This window comes from Trachemys scripta, chromosome 1 (assembly GCF_013100865.1).
Source record: "Trachemys scripta elegans isolate TJP31775 chromosome 1, CAS_Tse_1.0, whole genome shotgun sequence".
NCBI lineage: Eukaryota > Metazoa > Chordata > Testudines > Emydidae > Trachemys > Trachemys scripta.
In genome coordinates, this window is record NC_048298.1 from 223,685,454 (window position 1) to 223,701,129 (window position 15,676).

Here is a 15,676-nt window from a genome sequence, read left to right on the forward strand (position 1 = left end):
TGTAAAATCAGAGAGCATATACAACTATTACATCCCACAGTGAATACCACAGGGGACATTCCAACACTGTCTAATGTAAGACTATTTAAAGAGCACATGTAGGTATTTGCATGTGCAAAAAGCAGTCACACTGGAAGTTCACTCCTTCCAGAGAAGCACTACCCAGCTCTTAGTATCCCCTAGTAATAAAGTTAGGTCACAACCACAATGCAGTCAGGCTAAGGCTATATCTTCACTGAAGAGTTTTGTTGCCAAAAGTTATGCTGTTTTAATTAAAGCGCTGTTGCATGCCCACACTATGCTCCTGGTGTTGGCGGAGCGCATCCACACTAGCAGCTCTTGCATCAACACAGAGAGTAGTGCATTGTGAGTAGCTATCCCACTGTGTAACTGGCTGCAGGATGTTTTGGGAAGGGTTTGTAGTGCCTCATGGGACAGGTACAATGTCACATGATGCAGGTTTCTCAATCCCATTGTTTCATGAGCATCCTATTAGATTGCCAGCCACTTTTCAAATGAAGTGTGTGGGGAGAGAGAAGGGAGAGTGTGTGACAAGGAGCATGTGTGTCACAGTTACCAATTTTCACGTGGTAAATAAGCACCCCGACTTTCACAATAAGCCAAAAATCAAGCTAATCCCATTTCAAAACAAGGCCAAAACAAGCTAATCCCTAAGAACCCCAACACTCTCTGTGACTAGATCCCCCTGGCGTGCAGTCTGGAACTGTGGTGGGCCCACTGTGCACCCCTGACTCTCTCCCCCCATTGCCCCTGCTTGCCCCCCACCTCCTTGCCCCAGCTTGCTGGAAGCAGATCAAAAAAATGAAGCAACAAGCTACAAACCAAACAATCAACAAGCCAAAAATTAGCCAACAAGCAACTCACAAGCCAATTAAGCCAAAAACAAGCCCAATTTCTACATTTTTTTCACAGGTTTGGCATGTCGGGTGTGTGTGTGGGCGGGGGGAGAAGAGACAGTGTGTGTTGGGGGAGAGTGTCGGCATGCTGTCTTGTAAATTCAGACAGCAGCAGGAAGCAATCAGTCCTGAGGCAGTCGGAGGGAGACACCCCTGGCTTCAGCCCCCACCTCCCTCCATGGCTCTTCACAGCAGTCTCTCTCTCTCACACAAACACACACACACACACACACATCCGCCCCTGCCTGCCTGCCTCTGTGTTCGGAGTGTGGGAAAGAGCAGCATTCCACCTTAGTGATTTGCTCTTTGTTGCCCAGAGCAGTGCTGCACGCCCAGCTGTCAGAACAGAGCTTTGAAAGGGGAGGGGCACATGCCTGCAGATTTCAAAACAGTGAGCAGAACAGTCACCGCAGGCATTGTGGGATACTGGGGGAGGCCAGTTCTGGCGATGTCATGAATGGCAGTATCTACACTGACACTTCGTCATTTTAACTTTGCCACAAAAAGCTTTATGACTCTCATCAAGGTGGTTTTATTTTGTTGTTGAAACTCAAGATTTTTGTCACCAAAAGTGGCATTGCAGTGTGCACACCTCCACATTTTGTCGCCAAAAGCCGCCTTTTAGTGACAAAACTCTGCAGTGTAGAAAAGGCCTAAATTGAATCTAAGGTTAAGTCAGCTTACTATTTTAGAACAAAAACAAATACTTTCATCTCCACAACAAATGTAACATTCAGCTTTCCTTTAAAAAGCTCAAGTATCAGAGGGGAGCCGTGTTATTCTGGATCTGTAAAAAGCAACAGAGAGTCCTGTGGCACCTTTAAGACTAACAGATGTATTGGACCATAAGCTTTCATGGGTGAATGCCCACTTCGTCGGATGCATGACATGCATCTGATGAAGTGGGCATTCACCCACAAAAGCTTATGCTCCAATACATCTGTTAGTCTTAAAGGTGCCACAGGACTCTCTGTTGCTTTAAAAAGTTGAATGTTGTCATTTGACCCTCCTCCCCCAAGAAAAAGTTAGCTTTACATTTAGAAAGTGGTTCAAATTCAGGTACTGGCTACAGCTGATGTACAGGGAATGATCCCCAATTTCTGCAGGGAAGAGTTAAATATAGTGGAAAGATTTTTTCCAAGAAGTTACCACATGTTGCTAATAAGTAGGAAAATACTAGCAACAATGATAAGTCCACAAAACCAAGTGCTTTTATAATGCATCCAAGTCACAGGATTTGCAAGAGCAAGAGACTTTCAAATCTAGAGCTTTTTGGAAATCCCTATATTCTTTTATATTGCTTTTGCATCATTTATAAACACACTCAAAAACCTCAGGGAATTCAGCACCCAAATCCCAATGAAATTAAATGGAAATTGGGCATCTAATTCCCTTAGTTTCCTTTGAAAATTCCACCCCTGGCATTTTAAAATCCAGCTATTGAAAGTCTATAATAGCTTCATTCATTTTCCATGACCAAAAGGCATACAAACAAACCTTCACAGTATTTATATCATCTACAGCACACAGCTTCCAAGTTTAACTTGTCCAAGGACTGTTATTTTAAACTTGTACAAACCTAGCAAAGACTTGTGATAAACAATGAACAGGATTTGCTACAATCAGGTTTCCTTAACCAGTGATACACTTATCAGAAAGTTCTCATTCCTCCACACATCCCATCACCACCAAAGAAGAAACTGTCAATGTCAATTCATTGTTCATTCTGCCCTTTCCAACGCTAAGTTATCAGTAGCCTCCTTTATTATGCTACTCATGGACGATTTCTGGTTTTAAGGCAACAAGAACCTTGTCAGTTACAGCAATACTCTTTTCCATTTCTATTTAGGAAAACTATACAAATATCGGAACTACAGAGCTTCCAGGACCATTACCCATTCCTCAAGGAATGTTAATGTGTTGTATTCCTCATGTGGGGATCACAAGCAGACAACATTATTCCCATGAGATTTTCATGGCAACAGAGCACGTATCTCAAACCAGGACAGAGAAGTTTAGGGGCAAGTTTCAGTGTTCTCACAAGTACTTCGTGGGTATCTAGCCCTATGTATCTCAGGCATCAGCAGTTTCCTCACATGAATGTTAAAGCTACTCATAAGAATTCTACAACTTGACAAATTGTGACAATTACAAAGGAAATTAACAGATAAACAGTTCCGAAATCAGTTTCATTCAGGTTCGTTAAAAGAAGAATGTTTGGCCCAAGCAGACAGTTAACTTCCTGACACCATACAACAGAATGAGACTGTCAAATACTGTTGCAGATAGGAAAATAAAACTCACACTGAGTGGTTTATGCCAATTTTTCTTCACTAGAGAGCTAACTACTGGGATGGCCTATCATTCCACTAAAGAATATTTTATACTCCTGTACACTTCAGTGTCTTTCCCATGTTTGCTAGGGAGAGGGAACAGAACATCATATGTTTTAAAGACCAAGTGGTAAGAAGTCATAAACCATGACTTAATGTAAATCATGGTTCATGATAACAAAGGACAGCACCCAGATCCTGATAGTTTAATTTCCATATTCATAAAGATTTTATCTGTGTAGCTATGAAGTGTCTTGTGATTAGTAAACACACATCCCACCCCAAAGAAAGTGACTGCAACATTTTAACACTTACAAGGGAACTGCACCTTGAGTACTGGCTCTTGCCCAGAAATTACAGCAATTGTGTGTTTAAATCTTCCATCCTTATCTCTAAAAGCCACTTCTGATTTCTTCAGCAGCAACCATCCCACACTCTGACTACTATTCCACTAAAACAATCAAAAGTTACAATGAACTACTAAAATACACGGCAAGTCACTCAGACAATCCTAACTCATTTCCACTCTATTATACTACAATTAATAAGTTGACAATCCATCCGCCAGTCTCTTCCTCTGACTCCATCAATAGGTTCAGTGTGGCCAGATGCTTGCATGTACCCAGAAACTCAATGAAGTTGAGTGTCTCCATACAGGTATAAGCATCCACTCTCAAAGATCAATTTGCATGATCTGGTTGCAAGCATAGTGGTTAAACTATACAGTGTGATACAGCCTGCAGCCACCAGGGGATTCATTGTGGCCCTGAAAATGCCCTAGCCCTCCAGTGAACAGGGGCGGCTCTATGTTTTTTGCCGCCCCAAGCACGGCAGTCAGGCGGCCTTTGGCAGCACGCCTGCAGGCGGTCCGCTTGTCACGCGGATTCGGCGGCATTTCTGCGGGTGATCTGCCGGTCCTGCGTCTTCAGTGTACCCGCCGCCGAATTGCCGCCAAAGCCACGGGACCGGCAGACCTCCTGCAGGCATGCCGCAGAAGGCTGCCTGACTGACGCCCTCACGGCGACCAGCACGCCGCCCCCCGCAGCTTGCCGTCCCAGGCACGCGCTTGCTGCACTGGTGCCTGAAGCCGCCTCTGCCTGTGAAATATGGCATACATGTTGATCAAGGCAACGTGATGAAATTTCAAGCCTCTGACATGATAATTTCATTAGTCACCAAAGGCAAAGCAACTCCCACCACAAATTTCACCATTGTTGGTTGCAGACATGGGACATTCAAAAGGGCTTGCTGCAATCCCTTGCCTTCCTGGTCACAGCCATGTGGGTGGTAGTGAAGTGGAAAACAGAGATGGTAGCAAGAGGAAACCAGGGATTTGCTGTAGGGAGTGGTTGTAGGAAGCAGTGGGGGTTCCCAGGTGCATTGTGGGAAAGGCAGGGAGACGAATGGAATGACAGGGGGTTGCAGAGGGGAGAAGGCTGCTGCAGGGGAGAATGATAGTGGGCTGTAGTATATGTGAGAAGGGAAACCTTGGTGCAGAGTTGCTGTGGGGAGGGAATCATGGAGCGGTTTGCTTCAAGCGGTGACGGCTATGTATGTGTGGGAGTTAGCAGGGATGGTGATGGAAGAGGGACTGGGATGCAGGATTGCTGCACAGGATTTGGAGATGTGGGTGACAGTGTTGTGTTGGGGCTGGGCAGTGAGGGTGCATAGATTTGGGGATTGGTGGAAGAGGGAGAATGTGGATGAGTGGTGTTAGGAGGAAAGGATATATAATACTGAAGGAGTGTAATAGAAAAGAGGAATAAACAAAAGGAAAAAAAGTAAAACTGAGAACGTGGGTCTGAGCAAAGACTCTTCTTCACCAGCTTCGAAGAGCCATTTGCACAAGATTCACAGAACCCTTCACCAAGAACCTTTCACCAAAACCCTACTCTGCTACCCACCTCTTAAGCATGCTATCTCCCTTGCCCCCCAAATGTAGGTTACCCCAAATGTGAGGCAGGGAGTAGGAAGACAAAATAAGGGTTGATATCTGGCACTTCCATTCCTTCAACTTGTTTTGTGCACTAGGCGCCACAGATTGAAAGAGTAATTCTTTGGAGTGGGCATCTTTAAGATTAAACTCTACCAACAATTGTATCATTACCATCAAGCCTATTAGATATGCTCTGTTTTAAAACTGCAGACACAGCTTTAGGTAGAGAACTTTGTATTAAATAACTTTTGTATCCCCACAGTTTAATTTCTATTTGTGAAACAATTCACTAGTTTGGAGCAAAAATTAAATAAAGAAAAAGTTGAAATGAATGTCTATGGTCTAGCTTAAAATTAAAATAAAAAGGACCAGCATGAGAAGAGAATGTTATAACTAAAACACCAACAGATCAAATCCAGACAATATAAGCTCTGGAGTTTACAAACAGCTTTTGTGTAATAAAAATACCAACTTGGAACCTTTTATTCAGACAAATAACTAAGATTTAGTAGACAACAAAAAAGACAATGGATATCCTGTGTGAGAGGGGAAAAGCAACAAACAAACCAAAAAACACACCCCAAAATTTATTTTTACCTAGACCAAAATTCTATTATTCAAAAGAAAAGACCTGGGATTAAAAAGATTTCTTGTGAACAGATCTTGTGGATGAAGTATTCTCACCCGCCATCCTGCACAAAGCTGAAAGTTATAGAACCTCAGAGTTACAAACATCTTGGGAATGGAGGTTTTTTGTAACTCTGAAATAGCCCACAAAAGCTTAAACTCAAATAAATCTGTTAGTCTCTAAAGTGCCACAAGGATGCCTCATTGTTTTTTCTGAAATGTTCATAACTTTGAACAAAATGTTATGGTGGTTCTTTCAAACATTTACAACTGAACATTGACTTAATTCAGCTTTGAAACTTTACTATGTAGAAGAAAAATGCTGCTTTCCCTTTATTTTTTGTAGTAATGTACATTTAACACAGTTAGTTTACTGCATTTGCCTTTTTTTTTAGTCTCTTCTGCTGCCTGATTGCATACTTCCAGTTCCAAATGAGGTGTGTGGTTGACTGATCAGTTCATAACTCAGGTGTTCATAACTCTGAGGTTCTACTGTACACAATAAGCATACATTTGGGGTTGGGTGAGGAATAGCTATAAAACTGCTGGCAGAGATCCAAGAAGAAAGACTATTAACAGACTCAAAATGTGAGAAGGCTAGAGACCAGTTAACATGTGGAGTGAATTACCAGTTGAATTACTAATGACTTTTGCCTTTTAACAAGTACAGCTAAAGATGTTTCTTTATAAGTGTCCGTTTGACATTTTGTATATTGATGATAGAAACCTACTTAGGGGAAGAGAATTAAGACTGGATATTTGAGAAGTGTCAATGTACCAGTTTTTACATAATTTCTGCTTTCATTAGCAGTCTCCTTATGATTGCAAAGAACCTTCCAAATGTTAACTGTTGTGGTGCTGTCTGAGTCTGCAGACAGAGCACTTCAATGCTGCTGCTGCTACCACTTGCTCCTTTCCCAACAAGTAGCCCTGGGATTTCAAATTTATCAAACACTAGTCAGAGATTCATATGGAAGATGAAGTGTTGTTCCCCTCTCCCACATTCTAAGGAAAAAGTAAATGCAACCAGGTACAAACCCATGTACCCTCCCCTTTTCTACCAGCTGAAAATGAACCCTGGCCCCTGGAACTCCCTGGTGACTTGCCCTCCTCCTCCCTCCCCTCATATGCTTTACACACTCTTGACCTATTGGTCTCTGGCTAGTAGATTTCTGGGTGCACTTTCATCTTCTTAAAAAGAACAGGAGTACTTGTGGCACCTTAGAGACTAACTACTGTAGCCCACGAAAGCTTATGCTCTAATAAATTTGTTAGTCTCTCAGGTGCCACAAGTACTCCTGTTCTTTTTGCGGATACAGACTAACACGGCTGCTACTCTGAAACCTTTCATCTTCTTGCAATACTAAATGAATAAAGGACATGGCAATTACAGTAGCTTTGTACTAAACTGTATCCTCCCAACAAATAATGCCTTCCCCAGTACGTGGATCACAGTAACAAGAATCAAACAAGGACAAACATTTTAAGTATAGCTGCCACCCCATGTGACATGTTAAAGTAGTAACAGCAAACATTAATATCTATAAATTGTTTCTGGCTGTGCAGTGTAGAGCTAAGGAGTGTTCAACAGTTGCCAAGCTACACTGTCATGACTTCAAAGAACTTCTGCACTGCCGCAATGAAGTCATTTTGATTTAGCATGCACAGTTGTCCTTTTATGTAAATTATCAGTGTAAAAAGTAAAAGCCTTCAGAGTCTGAGTCACAGAACTGAACTCTTTTCAGTGACAGTGGTAAAGAATAGCCTGCTGCACATTTTCAGCTTCATAGTACAGTATGTGTGGCTCTATAAAATGATACCCCCACCAGAAATTGGCGAACAGCAATAGTACCCAAAGGAAATGCAATCATTAACTGCTCATTTAATATGGAATTACATTTTCAGAATGATGCATGGGGGAATTTGATCCACATACTCTCAATATTAAAATGCATAATTTAACTGTATTTTGACCATTTTTTTCAAAGTCTGAATTTAAACCAACTAAAGAAGTGTACAGTTGAGGCCAGGGTGGTTAAAATCACAATTTTTATTCATAAATTTCTAGTTCTTTACATTCTTTCTATTTTATAGTCTTAAAGTGATGAGATAGTTGTTTTGTATTTATTTCTTTAATTTTCTAATTGTTGGTAAAATTTCAGCTACTACATAGAGATTTTTTTCTGCTATGAAGTTATAAATAAAATAAATTAATAGAGATCTCCTAGAACTGGAAGGGACCTTGAAAAATCATTGAGTCTAGCCCCCTGCCTTCACTAGCGGGACCAAGTACTGATTTTGCCCCAGATGGCTAAGTGGCCCCCTCAAGGACTGAACTCACAACCCTAGGTTTAGCAAGCCAGTGCTCAAACCACTGAGCTATCCCTCCCCCTGCCTTACGCTTTGAAAATCTTACCTGCATGTGTCTAAATGCGAGCTTAACGTTAGGCTCTTATTTTAAAACAAATTTGGCCTGTGTTTATAACATTGTTAACACTAAAGCAATTTTGTTTTGGAATGACAAAGATTTTATGCCATTTAGAGCAACATTGAATAAAAAAAATACAGTGCTAGCCCGGATGCTGCAAACTCTCATGCTTAACTTTAAGAACAGGAGCAGTCCCCACTGAAGTTAATGGGACTGTTCATGTGAGTAAAGTTACACAACTGCTTAAGCATTTGCAGGATCAGAGCCTTACATTTACAGAACTGATACTGACAAAGTAGTGAAGCTTCAAAAAAGATACCTTACAGACAGTGGCATTTTAAAAACCATTTCAAAATTTAGGATATATTTTTAGCCTAATGTTGTAAGAGCAGAAGTTTTCAAATTAGTTTTGCCAAACCTCCACCTGATTTAGACTGATGATATTTTAAAATCAAGTGATTTAGATAACTGATGTAAACTGCTTTATTTAAAGTAGCTTCACACTGGTTAAAACTGAAGCTTTCTTCATACCATGCATGAATGCATACAAATATTGTTTAAAAAAATTAGGATCTTATTTGTGTCTTTTTTCATTTGGTTGGGATAATGCATTCACATTATGAACTGTAACCCTGGACAAAACAAGGTGAGTTAAGGTTACTGATCATGTCAGAACAATTTACCTTCTTGCAAAGATTTGTCAAACACTTAACATCCTCCTCTCCCTCTATGACACGGGTGGCCAACGTGAGCCTGAGAAGGAGCCAGAATTTACCAATGTACATTGCCAAAGAGCCACAGTAATAGGTCAGCAGCCCCCCACTAGCTCCCCCACCCCCGCTCCCAAGGCCTCCAACCCACCGCGCCTCCCCCTCCCTCCCAATCAGCTGTTTTGTGTCGAGGCTCTGGGGGGAGGGGGGAGAAGTGAGGGCACTGCAGGCTCAGAGGAGGGGGCGGGAAGGAGTGGAGTGGGGGCAGGGCCCGTGGCAGAGCCAGGGGTTGAGCAGTGAGCACCCCCCGGCACACTGGAAAGTTGGCGCCTATAGCTCCAGCCCCGGAGTTAGTGCCTATACAAGGAGCCGCATATTAAACTTCTCAAGAGCCGCATGTGGCTCCAGAGCCACAGATTGGCCACCCCTGCTCTACTGCATGTCCTCTGAAGCTCTGAGGCAACAAGTGATTTTAAACTAACAGTTTTGCTAAATATTTGACAGGAAAAATATATGACTACGTAGCATCAACTAGCCTTCTTTGGTGCGGCAAAAATAATACCATCCTTGCAAGAAGTAATTAAGTGACAAATTGTGCAAAGTAAGTAACAATTTGTGTCACATATCCTTGTATCACATCAGACCTTAGCCAACAGAGATTACATAAGTTCTTATTGGATAGAGTAGTTTTAGCTATGGTAGCTGCATTTCTCCAAATAATGCATCAGAATCCTAGCATTCAACCTATTGTTTTTAAATAAATATTCTGTGCAAAAAAAATGGGCAAAAGTTTCAAGGCTAAAAAAAAGTCTGCTCATAAGAATATTAAAATCAAAGGGAAATTGTCAGTAAAGTTTTTGTTTGTTTACCTTGAAGTTTCCCATAGTATAGTAATTGTGCTGATAACTCAAAGCTAACTTGCAAGTGGATAACTGTTGCTCCGACTTAAAGTAACTCCTCTTTCTTTCCTAAAATGGAAGCTGTTTTAGAACTCTGACTGTGCCAAAACTCCCAGTGGCATTCTACGCACAAACTAATGAAAACACAGCAACTAATTTGGTACATACAATATATAAAGTGAGAGGTGAAAAAAATAAACATTTTCATACTGTACAAGTTTTTTTAAAAGGGCAACATCACCTCCTCTGTAAGTGTCCACAGTACCCCTGCTGTATCTATGGTTCAACGGGCAAATGTGAAGAGGACCACTCTGTGCAGATCTAGTGGGAGAATGATGTGCACTTCAGGCATCCCACCTCCCCTGAAAGACGTCAGCTAGATACTCCACGCTGTTGGGGTGGGGCAGGAAGGCAGCTAAGGATTCCCCAGCCTTACAAGTATGTAGCATTTCTCCTCCCCAGGCTAGCAATACACAAAGAGACAACTCCCAGATCCTTTCCGTTCTCCCAAACCAGACAATGAGCAAGCCAACCGGTCCAACGTAATATACCTGGCTTATTTCCATGTCCCAGCCCTGTGGTCAATCCTCCCCCATCACCCTCTGCCTCATTTCCAGTAGCGCCACGTTCAGTGCCCACAGTAAAGGCGATTTCCCCGCCATCACTGCAAATCCAATTTTCCCAGGAATTAAATTCCACCGCAAAAAAATAAAATAAAAGAGAGTCGCCAACTAAAACGTGCCAGCCCCCGATCGCAGAAAAGGAAGTTTTTCCAATCCGGCTGCCTCCTCCGAGGGCTTCTCGGGCGGCTGTCACTGGGGGAGCAGAGGCAGACTCATCCCACCTAGGGAGGCAGCGCTGCGGTCGGGGGTGGTGGACCAGCCATTTATGGACCCGGGGCGCGCACCCACGCGTGGGGCTCACCCCGCAGCTCCGCTCTTTGTTCGCTCTCGCCTAGCGGCGGCCAGCCCGTACAGACAGCGAGAGGGGTCCCGGCACAGGCCACCCCCCTGGGCGCGCACCGCTGTATGGACAAAGGGGAGCTCCGGACACTGCCCCGTCTGCGCTACAACCCCGCCCTGAGAGCCACATAGTCATGCGGATCTCCCGTCTGGGCGCCCACCATCCTCCTGCCCGCCCCCAATACAGCCGCTCCTTTGTTCAGTCTATGCTGGCAGCGGGCCACAGCTCCCAGCACCCAACCCCAGGTGGCAAGAGGGAGGGAGGGCTGCGTAGGGGAGCGCAGCCCCACAGGAAAACCCCCGCCACAGATCCCCGCCGCAGCAAAGGGAAAGAAGGGCGAGGTGCACTGCAGCGACCCTCTTCCCCCAGCGTCTGCTCCACCTTCTTACCTCTCACGTGGAGCAGAAGAAAAGCCAGAGACACTAGGAGGGTGAGTCTCCCCCGCTGCATGATCCGCTGCTGCCGCTCCGGAGACTAAAGGGCAAACTTTCCCCACAGGTTTCCCGCCCACCGACACACACACACACACTCTCTCTCTCTTCTAACTTTCTTTCCAACAAGCCACTAACTCCACTCCCGCCACAGGCAGCAGCCACAGCCCTCCCCGCGCACAGGATCTGCTGCACAAACAGCAATTCCAGCGCGAGCCCCGCAGCCAAAAAAGGGGTGTAGTTGTCCCCTCTCTCCAAGAATCCTACCTACCAGAGGCAGGCAGCCAATCCGCAGGGAGAGCTGGCCCCCGGCAGCCAATGAGACGAAGGGGCCAACCTCCACCCCGGCCGCTGGGTGGGAGAAGGGACAGTGCCTGCCTGCCAGGGCATGCCACGCCTTAGGTCACGGGAGACTAGCGGGTGGGGTGCGGTGCAGATGGGGAGAGGCTGTCCCCGAGCTGCGGAAAATAGCGTGGGAGTGCACCCGGCATGTTAGGCTGCTAACGGGCACGAGGGGGGGAGTTGCAGTGCGAGGGCAGGAGGGTTGTCAGAGTGTAGATCTGAGCCAGAAACTGGTGCAGAGAGAGAGAGAGAGAGAGAGAGCAATGACTCAACGCAATAGGTGCCAAAACCGGTTTTTTACTTTGCTGTCTGGCAAAAGCGGCAGCAGGGAGTTCTTTTCTGGACCTGCAAAGAAACTGACGTCCTCCCTGGATGGTATGCAGTGTAGTTATAGCCATGTGGGTCCCAGGATATTACTAAGAGACAACATGGGTGAGGCAATATCTTTTATTCGTCCAATAAAATATATTATCTTTCTAATCCTTCCAGATTCAGATGACTCTGCTAGGTATAAGTTTCTTGCCTCCACAAAGTGAATTGGCAGGGATTGGTCTCTTTCAGGTTAGCATGGTATGGGAAACACCTTTCCTTTTGTCTCCATACCTGTTGAAAAGAGATAGCCGTGTCAGTCTGTATCTACAAAAACAATCCGAAGAAGTGAGGTTTTTACCCATGGAAGCTTATGCCCAAATAAATCTGTTAGTCTTTAAGGTGCCACCAGACTCCTTGTTGTTTTTGTTGAAAAGAGAGAGGATCTCTTGAATCACAGACATTGTAGGAAGTGGAAGGGGAGAGGGGTCAAAAGCCAGATTCAGATTTCATGCTATCTCTGGGGATGGGTGGAATCCAACAATGAAAAGCACTCAAACTTTTATGGAGGGAGGATGTTGGACATCGGGACTTGTGTTTTGCAGTTCTAAAACCTCTCACTAGTATCTAGCTCTCACAGGCCTACCTGCAAACATGGGAGATATTTAAAATAAATCCCAAAAGGAGATGAACTAGGTGAATCAAATCCTCTCTTAGCCTTGGCTACACTGGTGCTGTACAGCGCTGCAACTTGCTGCGCTCAGGGGTGTGAAAATGCTCCCCCCCCCCCAAGCGCAGCAAGTGCAGCGCTGTAAAGCGCCAGTGTAATCAGCGTCTGCAGCGCTGCATGCTCGCTCGCAGCGCTGCAAGCTATTCCCCTCGGAGAGGTGGAGTACTTGCAGCGCTGTGAGAGAGCTCTCGCAGCGCTGGTGGCGCGACTACACTACAAAGTGCTGCGGCAGCACTGTGAATTCTCAAGTGTAACCAAGGCCTCAGGCTTTGATAGTTAAAATGCAGGGTCTGCTAGGCTAGGCCACACCTTCATCCAGCCACATTTTCTTTCTGCACTTACTGATAAAGGTTATCTAAAATTAAACATATGTTAAGAAGCCTGCCAATCTTGGCTGCAGAGGGCTGGCTCCTCCTTTGCTTGGACATCAGAAACTCTCCTTGACGTTGCAGAGAATTTGGGATGCACAAACAATGCAAGATTGGACTTCTTAAGACTAAATTAAAAGGACACAAATCTAAATTAAAATTCTCTTGTGCAACATGTCACAGTATGTAAATGCCATATTTGTTTTTTATGTGAATTATTCAGATGTGGGAGGACTGTTTACAAATATAAGACTTTTTTTATTTAAACACAGCTAAATAACCCATATTTCTTCATGGAAGTTACAATTTAGAGGTTTTACATCTTTGCCACAAAGGATATAGTCCTTTACCTCTGCCTGCTTCCCCAGATATTATACAATATTAAAAGCCTATCCTATAATCTGCACTGCCATACACCAGTAATCCCACTCATCATTTGCAGGACTGAACCCTTGGTACTAGACTGAACCATACCTCTCTCCCTGGGGACCAGGTAGAGCTAATGAACAATATGAAAGTCTTTGTGCCAAAATACATACAAAATAATTATATCAAGATAAATATCAATGTATAAAGATTACGTTCAAATAAGAACATAAGAACAGCCATACTGGGTCAGACCAAAGGTCCATCTAGCCCAATCATCCTGTCTTCCAACAGTGGCCAATGTCAGGTACGCCAGAGGGAAAGAACAGAACAGATAAGCATCAAGTGATCCATCCCCTTTCGCCCATGCCCGGTTTCTGGCAAACAGAGGCTAGGGACACCATCCCTGCCCATCCTGGCTAAAAGCCATTGATGGACCTATCCTCCATGAATTTGTTTAGTTCTTTTTTGAACCATGTTATAGTCTTGGCCTTCACAACATCCTCTGAGAAGGAGTTCCACAGGTTGGCTGTGCATTGTGTTGAAAAATAATTCCTTTTGTTTGCTTTAAACCCACTGCCTATTAATTTCATTTGGTGACCCCTAGTTCTTGTGTCATGAGAAGGAGTAAATAACACTTCCTTCTTTACTTTCTCCACACCAGTCATGATTTTACAGACCTCTATCATATCCCCCCTTAGGCCTGGTCTACACTAGGCGTTTATGTCGAATTTAGCGCCGTTACATCGAATTAACCCTGCACCCGTCCACACTGCGATGCTATTTAGTTCGACATAGAGGTCTCTTTAATTTGACTTCTGTACTCCTCCCCGACGAGGGGAGTAGCGCCAAATTCGACATGGCCATGTCGAATTAGGCTAGGTGTGGATGGAAATCGACGCTAATAGCTCCGGGAGCTATCCCACAGTGCACCACTCTGTTGACGCTCTGGACAGCAGTGCAAGCTCGGATGCTCTGACCAGCCACACAGGAAAAGCCCCGGGAAAATTTGAATTGGAATTCCTTTTCCTGTCTGGTCAGTTTGAATCTCATTTCCTGTCTGGACATTGTGGCAAGCACAGCAGCACTGGCAACGATGCAGAGCTCTCCAGCAGTGATGGCCGTGCAGTCTGTGAATAGAAAGAGGGCCCCAGCATGGACTGATCGGGAAGTCTTGGATCTCATCGCTGTGTGGGGCGATGAGTCCGTGCTTTCCGAGCTGCGATCCAAAAGAAGGAATGCAAAGATCTACGAGAAGATCTCTAAAGACATGGCAGAGAGAGGATACAGCCGGGATGCAACGCAGTGCCGCGTGAAAATCAAGGAGCTGAGACAAGGCTACCAGAAGACCAAAGAGGCAAACGGACACTCCAGATCCCATCCCCAGACATCCCGTTTCTACGAGGCACTGCATTCCATCCTCGGTGCGGCCGCCACCACTACCCCACCAGTGACCGTGGACTCTGAGGATGGGATAGTCTCCACGGCCGGTTCCTCGGACATGTTAGGGGACGGGGAAGATGAGGAAGGAGATGAGGAGGGCGAGGCAGTCGGCAGCGCTCACAACGCTGATTTCCCCGACAGCCAGGATCTCTTCATCACCCTTACAGAGATCCCCTACGAAGCGTCCCCAGCCGTTACCCCGGACCCAGAATCTGGGGAAGGATCAGCCAGTAAGTGTTGTAAACATCTAAACATTTATTTTTAACAAAACAGGAATATTAACAATTAAAAGAATGGGTTGTTCATGATTAGTGTGCCCTAGGCGCTTGACGGTTTAGTCATGGGCAGTGCAAGTTTTGAAAAAAAATCTAGCAATGTCCGGTTTTCAGTGATTGTCCTGCACAAGCCGCTCTACTGTTTATTCCCTGCTACTGCAGCTACAGTAAAATGCGGTCTATATGTCCGGGGATAGAGCAGTAATCCTCCTGGGACATCTCGATGAAGCTCTCCTGGAGGTAATGTGAAAGCCGTTGCATGAGGTTCCTGGGGAGAGCGGCCTTATTGGGTCCTCCGAAGTACGACACGTTGCCGCGCCACGAGACTATCAAGTACTCGGGAATCATTGCTCTGCACAGCAGGGCGGCATACGGCCCTGGTCTTTGGAGGCTTTCCCGGAGCTTCTCTCTCTGTCGCTCTCAGAGATCCTCATCAGGGTGATGTCGCCCATGGTGACCTGCTTTGAATTAGGTAGGGGAATGTTAGTGTTGGGACTGCTTTCCCGTTCCTTTACAGAACTGTAACCGCTGGTTTGTAGCCACGCGGTGGAGGCGGGAGAGGGGCAGCCGAAAGGGATCGTTCCCGGGGACAGCCGCGA

General features: G+C 45.0%; 1 protein-coding gene across 1 annotated transcript in view; it reads right to left on the minus strand.

The window, feature by feature from the left end:
• The window catches only part of LOC117870381 (CD99 antigen-like), a 34,699-nt gene extending 23,220 nt beyond the window's left edge, over positions 1-11,479 (minus strand). Inside the window, exon 1 of the mRNA XM_034757518.1 lies at positions 11,203-11,479. Coding sequence (XP_034613409.1) covers positions 11,203-11,263 — 61 coding nt within the window. The 5' untranslated portion in view covers positions 11,264-11,479. The remainder of the gene's footprint in view (positions 1-11,202) is intronic.
• Between the last annotated feature and the right edge of the window lie 4,197 nt (positions 11,480-15,676).